The sequence below is a fragment of the Ipomoea nil genome, unplaced genomic scaffold (assembly GCF_001879475.1).
Source record: "Ipomoea nil cultivar Tokyo-kokei standard unplaced genomic scaffold, Asagao_1.1 scaffold2826, whole genome shotgun sequence".
Lineage (NCBI taxonomy): Eukaryota > Viridiplantae > Streptophyta > Magnoliopsida > Solanales > Convolvulaceae > Ipomoea > Ipomoea nil.
In genome coordinates, this window is record NW_017619254.1 from 4,233,438 (window position 1) to 4,246,090 (window position 12,653).

A 12,653-nucleotide genomic window follows, 5' to 3' on the forward strand; every position below is an offset into this window, starting at 1 on the left:
TCTGAGTTCAACTTTCTTAAATGAGTATAAAAAAGATTTTTATGAGGTAAATGCCATTTTATTCTGAGGAAAATTACACCTTACCACCTGAAAGTTCAATGTAGTAACACTTTTTCTCTGAGCATCAATGTAGTTCAAAGAGGAGTGCAATACCGAGAAGACACTCTCATCAAGACTAAAGCTATTCTTAGAGAGATCCATGTTTGTAGAGAATGAAGAGAAACTGCGAAGGAATCTCTTTGATCTTTTACAGGTACTTCACTTATCCTCGTTTCAACCTTGAAGTGTTTCTATTTATTGAACTTCACTTATCCTAATCTTGATGTATGGTCCTCTCATCTTTTGTCACAGGAAGTAGTCCTTATCCGGGATCGAGAAGATCCAAGAAAGTTTTATCCTCGTTTCAACCTTGAAGACACTTCAAGTTTCAAGGGTTTAGATCAGCACAGGTAGGTTCCAGATTATCTTGAATTTGAAAGTAGTATCAGTCTAGCCTTTACTTTGATGAATTATAAATTTTACTGCAATTACTTAATTTAAACCTACTATCTGTGTACTGTGTTGCAGTAAAAATGTTCTGAAAAGACTATACTATGATTACTACTTCCACCGACAAGAAAGCCTGTGGCGTCAAAATGCTTTGAACACTCTGCCTGTTCTTATGAACTCATCTGATATGCTCACTTGTGGGGAAGATCTCGGCATGATTCCTGCCTGTGTTAATCCTGTATGATAGTCGGGCATTAAAAAAAAAAATTGGTAGTTTATACTTGGTAGTTATTGATACGACCGTCTTGGTGCAGGTCATGCAAGAGCTTGGTTTAATAGGGTTACATATTCAACGCATGCCAAGTGAACCTGGACGAGAATTTGGTATTCCTTCAGAATACAGCTATATGACGGTAAATTCTTTGATATCTATATTATATATTTGTAGATTTACAGCCAAAGAAACCTCGTTCTTTTAACCCTCAGGTATGTGCTCCATCGTGCCATGATTGTTCCACTTTGCGTGCCTGGTGGGAAGAAGATGAAGGAAGAAGGCGTCGCTATTTCCAAACTGTTGTGGGATCTGGTGCGGTGCCACCCGATGAGTGTACTCCTGAAATTGCCCGCTTTGTCTTGCGGAAGCATGTTGAGTCCCCATCAATGTGGTCAATATTTCCTCTCCAGGTAATTTCTAGTATTTACAGCATATAAGAATCTTGTGTTGATAAAGAAGTTGGAACCATGATTTACTTAATGAACAGGATTTGCTAGCACTCAAAGAGGATTACGCTACTCGCCCTGCAGTCGAGGAGACAATAAATGATCCGACAAATCCAAGACACTACTGGAGATATCGTAAGTGCATCTCGTCTCCCCAAAGGGAAAAAAGAAAAATTCTTTGAAAAGATTAATGAAACTGTGATCTGAGGCTGATTTCATACCTTTTCTTCTTCGCTCAGGCATGCATGTAACAATGGAGTCGTTGCTCAACGATAAATCACTCATAAGCATCATCAAAGGTCTCATCCGTGGGAGTGGAAGATCTTATCCTCAAAAAGAGCTCGAAATGAAACGAGGGAGCGTACCAGTTCCAGGAAATCCCCAGATTTCTTGTGCAGACAAATGAGGTATCCAAAAAAGCAGCTTATATAGAAATGCTTGTACCTACAAGTCAGTTTGTATTGAGAGTATTCATAATAAATGTTGGTTAGAAAAACAAAATCTGCAATAAGAAATTTGTTTCAAGAAAACAGGAACCAAACAGCAATTGTGTGTGAATGATAGTTGTTTGCTTGGAGTTTAACAGGAGAGGAGAGGAAAAGGGTAGCCTGCATGTGTCAACTAATAATTATCATTTATCACAAAAGAATCTTACAATGTAATAGGGGGATGGTATTTTCTACACTAGAAAAAAAAAAGGGAAAAAAAGTGTGAGGAAATATAAAAGAAGATAAATTTGGATGAGAAGGGAGAAAATGAGTGGAAAGGATGACAAGTTGACCACCACATTTCCACTCAAGCTAATCTTCTACCCACCATTCTAAATGAAGTCATTTCAGCTTACACTTACACCTATATTGAACACTAGATACAGGAGGCAGTAGAGCTTTTCGGATTCCAAATTCTGTTAAATGTTAGTATGAAGATCCCAACCTTTGCTTTGACAAGCCACCACACTTTCTGGCTTCAAAAGCCTCTGGCAAGAGCTTCTCAAAAACCTCCAAGAACAAATACCATTCCTTACCACTCATCTCACCAAAACAAATCCCTCCACAGTCAGTCTTGTATGTTCCTGCTGCAGAGTAGCTCTTGCTCTTCATCAACCCACTACCCTTCATATTCTCACTTGAATCACAATCATCCTTTCCGGTACCATCACCATCCATATCGCTATTGTTCACATCATCATCACAAACGTTTTTTGGACACAGGAAGTTTAACATAGTATCATCCAATGAGTTCTTTGACCCTAGTGATGAAAACCTTGGAATTTTTGGTGGCTTATCACTCATTAGAGAGCTCCGTGAGGTTTTAGGACAGTTTGAGCCTTCAATGGTGACTCTTTCAGATTCAACATCAAACTGAAAAACCTCATTGATTTCTTCATGTATATCTTGATCAATGTTGATGTCAATATCAATAACTTTGGTTTCCAAGCTAGCCTTTGCATTTGAACAAAGAGTCTCTAAAGCACTCCATCTTTCTTCTCCTCCACAGAACTCTCGAGTCATCATTTTGCCTATATCAGCAAGACACAGCCCAGAAGCAGCAGCAGACTTCAAGAAGATGGTGCAAACTACAAGAACTCGAACAGATGATTCCCTAATGGAAGGAAGCCGCGTTCTTATAAGATCTGCATCTTTGAATGGGTCAAGACTAGAAATGTACTCAATTTCAGACTCTGAAAATGGTATGGAGGCCTGAGGCCAGTGCAGCCACTCAAAATATGGATCATCAAGTGATTCTGGCAAGCAAAGTCCATGGTCAATAGGGACAAGCTTTGTTGATTCAACAGCATGATGCCTTTGTTTCAATAGAATGTTTCCAGCATGTCTGTCAAGGTTAAGAAGTCTTATGTCTAAAATCCCAATGCTGTGAACTGAGGCAACTGAAAAGCATGAAGGTCCCATGTCCCCTGCATCAGAATCATGGTCCACAAAGCGTTGAAGCGAGGCAATCTTGTAAGGTGGAGAAAACATCGTTTCAGAACCATTCACATTGAATGCAACATGAGAAATCTTGACAAGTGCTGTTGGGGGAACACCAGCAAATCCACCATGGTCAAGAAGGTAAGCAGCCAATTCTCGAAAACCAGTTTCACCTACCCTGATGGAGGGCTTTAGGCCAGGTTGACCCAGCATCCTACCACCAAAGCCTTTTGGGTTATTGACAGCCAGAGGCTCCTCATCAATTGGTTTTGCCACAGCTATTCTAATGCCGTTACTGGTTTGTAGGAAGTAAGCACCACCTAGGCCACTTGATACTGGCTCAGGATTGATTCCAGATGCCAGGATTATGGCAGCCTCAACAACTAGAGCATGCACCTGCGGAGCTCCATGGCCAGCTATGATTTCAATTCTTGGATTAGTCTCAAGATCATTATCTTCCTGCAGTTTTGTGGAAAGAGATAGGCAAGGGGTGGAGTAACTTTTGTGGATGTTGGGAAAGTCAAGAGCAGCATGTTCATGTGAATATGTGAGATTTGTTTGGGTTAATTCAGTTGTGGAAAAATCAAGTTGAGAGTAAGATTGGAGTTTGCATCTTGGTGGTCGGCCAAATAGCTTGAAACCATAATTATGTTGGTCAATTGCTACAGCCATCTTGAAGAATCTCATTCAGATGAGTTTATCAACAAATATGTATGATGAGGGAGCTCCTACTAGTAAGAGGATCCCTAGAGGGTTAGTCTTCACTGGGAGATTAGCCTTCACATCTTCTGCAAATTCACAATTACAAACACAATCATTTTTCATTGGCAAACAACAACCTAATCCATCAGTGTTTCACAAAAAACCCTTCTGGAATTAGTAGCATGCCATAGTTATTCATGAAACATTGTCATGATCCAACAATAAAAACTGCAAGGAGACACGCAGGAAAGGAATTTCTTAAAGTGAAACAGGAAAATATGGTGTTAGAAAGGGGGAAAACAAGAGCCTATCATAAAAGAAAGAATCTTACTTGATCGGCATATGAAAGATATAGAATTTAATAACCGCGTTGCTAATCTCCGAACACCTACAAAATGTCCATAGAATTATAACAACATGCTATATTAATCATGAGATAAATGAGATGAAATAATGAAAATGATAGCAAGTACCGCTCATGGGAGAGTTTCCCTGAATGAGGTATTACGGAGAGTTAGCTAGATTAGTCTCAACATCTGTATGAAAAAAAACAAAACAAAAAAAAAAAAAAGAAGAAAAAAAAACTATCAAGTATAATATACCATTTTATTGGTCCCTCGCTCCTCCGCTTATTAGTCGCCACAATTGACTGCAAAATACAACACAGTACCAACTTGATGTTATCAATTTCGTCCATTCATAAAACCAAACATAACTTCTTCATCAGAACAGTTTTTTTTTTTTTTTTTTTTTTTTTAGGATTCTTCCAATAATGAACCATGCCCAGAAATCCCTCTTGAAACCAAAAGAGAAAACGAGATTTTGTTCTTCTCATGAACCAATTGCCCTCCATTTTCAAACGCATTACATTCAAAATCATGATTATTCCACATACTATACAGTTTTTTTTTTTTTTTTTTTTTTTTTTAAAAAAAAAAAAAACCTAACGTTTGAGTGAAATCACATATATAAATCGATGAATGAACACAAGTAATTAAATCCCTAAGATGAGAATTGAAAAAATGATTTAGAAATAATTAAGATGGAATGGAAGAAAAAAGGAGGAGAATTGAAGTACCCTGAACACTGGTGAGGCATTCAGGGAGACGATCGGCAACGGGGAGAGCGCGAGAGAGAAACAATTCCGTCACCGAAAAGTACCCAAAGATATGAAGCCTACCCCTCTTCTCCTCCGCCCTTTTTTTTATCGTTACATAAAAAAAGAAAACATTATTTCCGCACAGTATATGTATGTAATAATCCCCAGTCTCCGGGGAGACTCTCTTCTCCCTTATAAATCTCTCCTTCTCTCTCAACTCCATTATTTTTTGAATTTCTGGTACCAAAACTAACTCTCCCTCCCGATTTTCTCGTTAGTTGACCATTTTCCCTATCTATTTTTATACTAAAATTATATATCTATCTATCTTCTATCTTCTCTTTGTACCACATGCATGTATGCTAGCTTGTATTAATCGATATGGGTAATTATTTATTGACTCTTTTTAGCTAGGGGCTTATTATTATTATTAATCAATCTTCATCATATATCCATAATCATATGCATCTTAAGCACAGAAACCACGCACATTAAGAAGGAGAACGACACACCTGGCCTAAAGCTTTAGACTGACGCACCTTAAGTTCTTAAAGAATGAAACTGACGCACTTTAAGCACAGAGACCACACACCTTAATAAGGAAGACGACGCACCTTAAGTTTGACCAATACGTAAAAAGATCAAATTGTCACCGCATTTTTTTTTAAAAGTATGTCTTCAATCTAGATTGTTAATTTTGATTAGATCGATCAAGGGTTGAGATTAAACTCATCTTTTACCTGAAGCCTATTATCGCATTTAATCTTTTTTTCCTTATTAAGGTATTGCATCCAATGTTCAACCTAATATATATGATAATAATCATGCTCAAATAATAAATAAAATACAAATCGTTCCTTGTGGAGTTGTGGGTACAAAAACTACATGGGGTACATGGGATAACAGTTGCAGGCAATTTAATTTGAACTTTATTTATTTGGATTTTAAATTTATCTTTTGAAATTATATTTACTGCATGTTAGGGTTATTACCTTGGTCCATTGACGCATAATTAACTCACACACTGTTTTAAAAAAAAAAAAAAAAAAAAAAAAAAAACTCACACACTGAAACAAGTTAGTAACAGATAGAATTGTTGCGTTTTACAAATATATCAATGCAGCAAACAACATATGTGATCAAATATTTTATACATGCAAATTAAAAGTGTCTATTAGGAGTTGAATGTGTGACAATATGCGGTTAAATTAAAAAGAAAGAATAAATAGTAAGAAGATAAATAGATTATCCATCAAGGTAGTTACTTTGAGATTACGTACAATTAAGTCCTATTAATGAAAACATTTATTTATGTATTTAAGAAGATAAATAGATAATCCATCAACGTGTTATTTATTTATTTAGTGCAACTCAGAGTTCCCGGGTTGAATACAAGTGACTGATCTCCTTGTTGGATAGTAAGCATCTCGATCTAAGGCCCGATCGAATATGGCAACAAGGTTGTAAAAATCGCGCCTAGACGCTATGCGGTGGCCGGCCGCTTAAAAATTCGACAAAATTTCCGTTCTAGGCGCCGACTAAGTCACGGCGGACTAAGCGGACATTTAGACTACGGATTAACTATTTTTCCGTGTTTTTTTTAAATGAATTATTTCACTAAAAACGGAAGAGTAGAACGACGACATATGAATTGCTTGCAGAGAACTAGAGAAGTCTACTCCATTGCCATTTAGTTTAATTATTGCATGTTACTTTACACTCATACAAATTACATGTTACTTATATTTTTAATTTTCTTCATTGCTTTGTAAATCTGGTGTACTGTTTTCAACAAACGAGAAACACTGAATGTGGGGCAGAGGAAAACTAATGTAGTCAAAGAAAATAAAAGAAATTCATTAGGCATATAGTGATGAAATCCCAGGTAATCTGTGGCATTGTGAGTTTTTTCTTCGTCAAAAATAATATATATTTTTTTAATGTAACTCATCACATTGGATAACGTAACATAACACTTAACTGAAAAATCACCATTTTTCTTATGTACGCAAGTTGTGTTTGAGAGTGTACGTGGATGATGATTCAATCTTTGTTAGGTACAGCGATGATAGATTCAATCTTGAAAAACTTGATATTCATAATTGCTGGCAATTTAGTTGGCAAGTGAGTCTAAAAACAAACACTTGATTAGCGCTTTTTTGCTTAATTAAATTAGATCGATCTTCATTATTGGTTTGAACTGATCGATCATTAGTTATAATAAATTAAGCTGGTTTACCTCTTTATTCCTTTATCGACTAAGGTGACAAGACAGACTTCATCCATAAAACACCTTAACTTGCTGGATTATTGTCGATGTAATCATAAAAAGCTAATTCTTCAGGAATTTTAGACCAGATTTTTGATAAACTTTGATACTCTTTAATATATATATATATATATATATATATATATATATATATATATATATATATATATATCTTGTTGGAAATACTCTGATCCCATTGATAACGGGTGGGCCCAAATAATTCTATCGGGATAGTTGCCGAACCATGCCACATAATTCCGGCAACAACAAAAGTTGCAAAAAAAACAACAACGATACTACTGGAAAATACGGTTTCAATATTTTCCATACACAGTCCTTTGTATAGTCGTTGTGGCAGACTAACACTAAGATGGAATAGACCCGCTAATATGCCAAATGTACCCGCTGCAATATGATGAGAGGCTATTCCTCTTGGAACAAAAGGATCAAAGCCTTCCACACTCCAAGCACGTTTGGTTTACAAGTTGTACTTCATCCATAGAACACCTTCCAGTAATAATTGTAAATATTTTTGCAAATTAAATATTACACGTACATTAAAATTTTCTATTTGACTTAAAATTATACGGAGTATTTTGTATTTTCTTACCAATATTGTCGTACTATTCAATATACTGGTTGATGGTTGCTTTTGAAAATAATATACATAGGGTCATTGTCTCGAAATTTTTTTATTTTCTTTTTAAAAAAAGAAAAAGAAAAAAAGGCAAACAGTACATTTGTAAAGAGCTTAGTCACATTCATGTAATTTGTACACACAGTGTCTATTGTGGTTGACATCATGGACCATGATGGCAACAACACTTACACGTGCGGCTATAATTCCTGTAATTATTATTACTAAGGATAATAGTAATAAGAATTTTTCCACATTTATTTACTATAGTCCTTGTTAGCTGTTAGGTAGTAAGTAGTCCGTTTTTTATGAAATAATTACTATTCAAACTTTAGTACAGTCAAAACACACGTCATTGATGATCATAATTTGACAAACATACATTGTTTTTAATCTTATCACAACCGAAACACAAATCAATTCATACTAATCTGTTATCTTTTCCACACTCATCATGCGTGTGTTATAGATTATTTGATTGAGATTCTGTTAACCGGAATCGAAGTCTTTGATTATTTAGATATGAAAATTATACTTCACTTACTGGGTTATTCTCTCAGGTGGAATATATTTATTTTTTTTAATAGAAGACAACTCATGGTGAGCAAGCATATGGAGAGTGAAGAAACAAATTTAAAAATGGGAAGAAAGGTGTAGAAAAAAAAGGGTGTTTTTCATTAATCATTATGCTTCTTTACATCGTCCCCAATGTAAACAACGATGGAATCCTTAATTAACCCAAAAAGAAAAGATTAAATTGTCAGGAAATTCCTAACCTCTGAGTTCTGTCCCCTACACACCACTGGTGTCAGCGGTCCCAATCCCAATAAACCCCCAAACTTTAAAAACCCATCATTTTCAACTTAATTACAAACTAACCCAAACTTCTCTTCTTATCATCATCATCGTCCTCACCGTCACGGATGATCATCACTTCGCCTCCTTCTTTCCGCCCTTCAATCTCATCTCCGTCGCTTCTCACTTTTCCGGCCTCCTTTATGCAGCTGTTGAAGGAGCCGAACCTCGGCGTCGTCTCCGGCGTCCAGTCGTCGGGGATTTTCGTGTCGAAGGTGAAAGAGAAGCTGCCGCTGCTGTTGTTCGATGAGCCTCGGAGCTGGACGACGGAGTCGAGAGGGGGCAGCTGACAGTTTCTCTGTCTTTTCGGCTTGCGAATCGTGTCCGGATCCTCCTTGTTTGGCGGCGGGCCGGAATCCGATTTCTGGGAGGCGGCGGCGGCGGGCGGCGGGGGTGGGGGTGCTTTGGGATTCTCCATTATTTCGAGGGAGGAGTTGGGGTGGGTGTGACTGACAGTGGAGTGCGTGTGGGACTTCTTTCTAGGATCCGACGGCTGCTTTTGTATCATCGTTTAGGCTCGATGGTTGCTATGGTTCGTACACGTGCGTTGATCTTTAAGTGTAATTTAGGACTGACATACTTTTATTTTACTCTATACTCTTATATTATAACATAGTACACGTGCAATATTCGGACACGTACTGTGTAATATGTGTGCATATATCGTACACGTATACATCTCTAAGCGTTACACGTATATATATTACAAAATAAGAGTATAGAGTAAAATAGATACGTTTAGAGATGTTTATATTGTGTAATAATATGTGTGTACATATACATGAACATTTTCTAAGCATAGATTGGGAAGAAGAATGTATCTAAGCATACACATTCCATTTTAGATTCAAGGGTTGTTTTCAAACAAGCACATTAATTAGTTACATTCTTTTGAATGAATCTTGGCTAATAATCTATGGTACACATCCATAAGATCTGAAATTTGAGTCTAATTTGGAAATTAATTAAAGCAATGCATTAAAAAGTAATTTTTCATATAAAGTTCAATATTAATTAAAATTTATATTATTAATCAAATGTAATTAATGAATGTTAATTATTAATTAAAGATCTTCAAGTAAATTACAATTTTTTAAAATAATATTTTCCCTCTGATCTCAATTCATCTTATAATTTTTATCTTATAACGTGATAATATAAATTTTTTTTTTATATTCATAAAAAAAAAAAAAAAAGTAGCATCACTCAAAAAAAAAAAAAAAGTAGCATATTATAAACGTACCATGCATGTTGTGTACGTACACATTCCGTGCAGGTAGTGTGTATATGGCATAATAGCTACTTAACTGTACTTCGATCAGCTTGTGATTATAGAAAATGGTTTGTAATTATAAATACATTGTATTTTACATATACAAATTGTATATATTGTGACAATCATTATACCCGCACCACGGCGCGATAGCACTGGGCGTCCCGCGCCTCCCAAAACGACGTTGTTTTGGTAAGTTATTTAGGGAGTTGACGCGATTATGTGTATTTGTTTATTTATACATTATGTGTATTTATTTATACAATTATGTGTATTTATTTATACAATTATGTACATCTTTTTTTATACAATTATGTACATCCGAAACAGGAAATTTATGTGTATTATGTTAAGAATTGATGTTTATTATGTTAAAAGTTTATGTATATTATGTATTATGTTAGATTATATGTATTATCTTTTAAAAAAAATATGTGTATTTATTATACAATTATGTACATTCATGTATACAATTATGTGTATTCTAGTATAAAATTATATACATTTTTGAACATGAGATTTTTTTTAAAAAAAAAAAAATTAACCGCCAACACAGGGTAGCGAAATTTTTTAAAAAAATCTGAAACGATGTCGTTTTGCATCAGGGCGTACAATGCAATGCGCGCCCTGGTTCAGGATATAAATTGCCATATTGTGATCTCGACGCAAATAGTACACTAATTATACATAATTTTTAGGGAATGAAAATGGCGGGTTAGGTCCATTAATTATACCTATATTTAGGGACGGATCCAGAAAATTATCTAAGTGGGGATAAAGATTAAATGACGTTAGAAATGTCAATGACAACATATCAAACAACCATAATAAGGTTAAAATATAAAATACATTATAAATTACAATAGAATATTTTTTTATAGATTAAATGATATAACTGGGTAGAGTGAAAATGTGCAAATATTCATGACAAAATATGAAACATAATCAATTAGATAAAATAATTTGAATAACACTATATTCATAAATACTTTTTAAATTTTAATTTCTTTTACTTAGATCGGTTTTTATAGATTAATTCGAATACAATAAAAGTATAATATAAACTTGTATAATACATTAATTAATAAAAATAGACAAAAAGAGCATTTAATTTGTTAATTAATTAAATGATTTATAAAAAGTAGACTAAAAAATATTTAATTTATCTTGTGAAGAAATTAAATTAAAGAGATAAAATAAATGAGAGAAGGTAAGAAAAAAAAATGTTGCTATTGAGTTTGAACCTAAACATAGGTCTTTTAATATTAAGTTTGAAGTTCAACCAACTAAGAGCCAATAAAGTTAGGCCCTTAATGTGAACTAAAAAAAATGATGGTGTAATTGTTTGTTGAAATGAATTGTTCATATTAATTTTAAATCTAGACATATGTCATTTAATCGAGTTATAATTTTAAAATGGCAAAACTTTAATTAATTACATTTTTTAAATTGAGGTCCAATAATTACAATTGTGTTGACGACATATTTGATTAGTTTTTCAAAAATATATAGTATAAAGTTGGCATATATATATATATATATATATATATATATATATATATATATATATATATTTGTTATAATATAATGGTCAGTTGTATATATGCTATTAATATTAATTATATACTTCAATTAATTATTAGGAATATATATGCACACATGATACGGTCGATAGAAACCTTAATTAGATCGATCATTAAATTAATTAATATGATAGAATAATAATGCAAGAGGCTGATTAAAGAATTTTTAAAACCTTAAAATAGTGAAAGAAGCCTGCAATCGTCATGTGAGTTCCAAACCAATATATAATTAATGCGTTTAAACTAAATATATGATTTATAGTCACGGTTAAGTTTTTATAACTATGGGGAACTGTTTACTATTTTTAATTTATATCTAAATTACTAAGTTTATTTTTAAAAATTAACAATTTAATTATTATATGTAAATATTTTTATTATTTTATATTTTAGTATAAATAATGAATTTTATTATATTATTATGTGTAAGTAATTTAAATATTATTTTTTTTAAAAAATTAATAATATAATAAGTGGTAGCTAGGTACTCATAGTGCGTGTATAGTGCATTCGCACGCCCGCACACGGTGAGTTTTGAAAAAGTCTATTATCGCGAGTAAAAATGAAAATGAGTAATAAAAATATAAGGTGGATCAGATGATGGATGTAGCCTTCCCTATTTTACTCCGAGTTATTATCATCCCTATTTCAGTAAGTGTATGGTAATCAACCTAGCTTGGTTTGCTTAGTGCAAGTCGGCAAGTGAATCTATTAATCAAACTTCACAGCAATTCAACATCTAGTCAGTCAGGTACTCCAATCATTTGACTTTATATATGAGGGTGTTCTTTTGAGTCTAGTGTATGTGTTATTGAGGTAGTTGGACTATCTTATAATGCCATCACATAGTAAACAAATATGTAATTTTTAACAATTGACATTTTTAAATTTTGTTTTAAAAATAAATGTGACTTAACAAAAAAAAAAACAATATAATCAAAATCAAATTTGACAATATATATGGTGAAAAATTAAAAATCAAATTTGACAATATATTGGAAGGTGAAGATTATAGTACTCCGTATATATATCATAGACCATTGAGATTTAAGAATAAGGGGGTGTTTGATTTATGAGTTTTACACATTAGGAATGAGA

General features: G+C 33.7%; 2 protein-coding genes and 1 long non-coding RNA gene across 6 annotated transcripts in view; 1 reads left to right on the top strand and 2 right to left on the bottom strand.

Annotated features, from left to right (window-relative positions):
- The window catches only part of LOC109159076, a 23,667-nt gene extending 23,488 nt beyond the window's left edge, over positions 1–179 (bottom strand). Inside the window, exon 1 of the long non-coding RNA XR_002050489.1 lies at positions 111–179. This is a non-coding gene — a long non-coding RNA (uncharacterized LOC109159076). The remainder of the gene's footprint in view (positions 1–110) is intronic.
- LOC109159074 (4-alpha-glucanotransferase DPE2-like) overlaps positions 1–2,801 on the top strand; it is a 7,531-nt gene extending 4,730 nt beyond the window's left edge. For 3 of the 4 annotated variants that reach the window (XM_019307080.1, XM_019307083.1, XM_019307081.1), the window contains exons 17-23: positions 134–253; positions 352–449; positions 568–727; positions 804–902; positions 976–1,173; positions 1,251–1,344; positions 1,449–1,704. In XM_019307080.1, the coding sequence (XP_019162625.1) occupies positions 134–253; positions 352–449; positions 568–727; positions 804–902; positions 976–1,173; positions 1,251–1,344; positions 1,449–1,615 (936 nt within the window). In that variant the 3' untranslated portion in view covers positions 1,616–1,704. Of the gene's footprint in view, positions 1–133; positions 254–351; positions 450–567; positions 728–803; positions 903–975; positions 1,174–1,250; positions 1,345–1,448; positions 1,705–2,706 lie in introns of those variants that run through there. The other variant, XM_019307082.1, reaches the window with a different exon arrangement.
- On the bottom strand, positions 2,124–4,574 carry LOC109158770 (phosphatidylinositol 4-kinase gamma 8-like). Its single transcript, XM_019306666.1, has 3 exons — positions 4,313–4,574; positions 4,171–4,227; positions 2,124–3,925 (listed from the first exon to the last, which is right to left on the bottom strand). The coding sequence occupies exon 3, from the start codon at positions 3,822–3,824 to the stop codon at positions 2,124–2,126; it is 1,701 nt and encodes a 566-aa protein (XP_019162211.1). The 5' UTR covers positions 3,825–3,925; positions 4,171–4,227; positions 4,313–4,574.
- Positions 4,575–12,653: the final 8,079 nt, after the last annotated feature.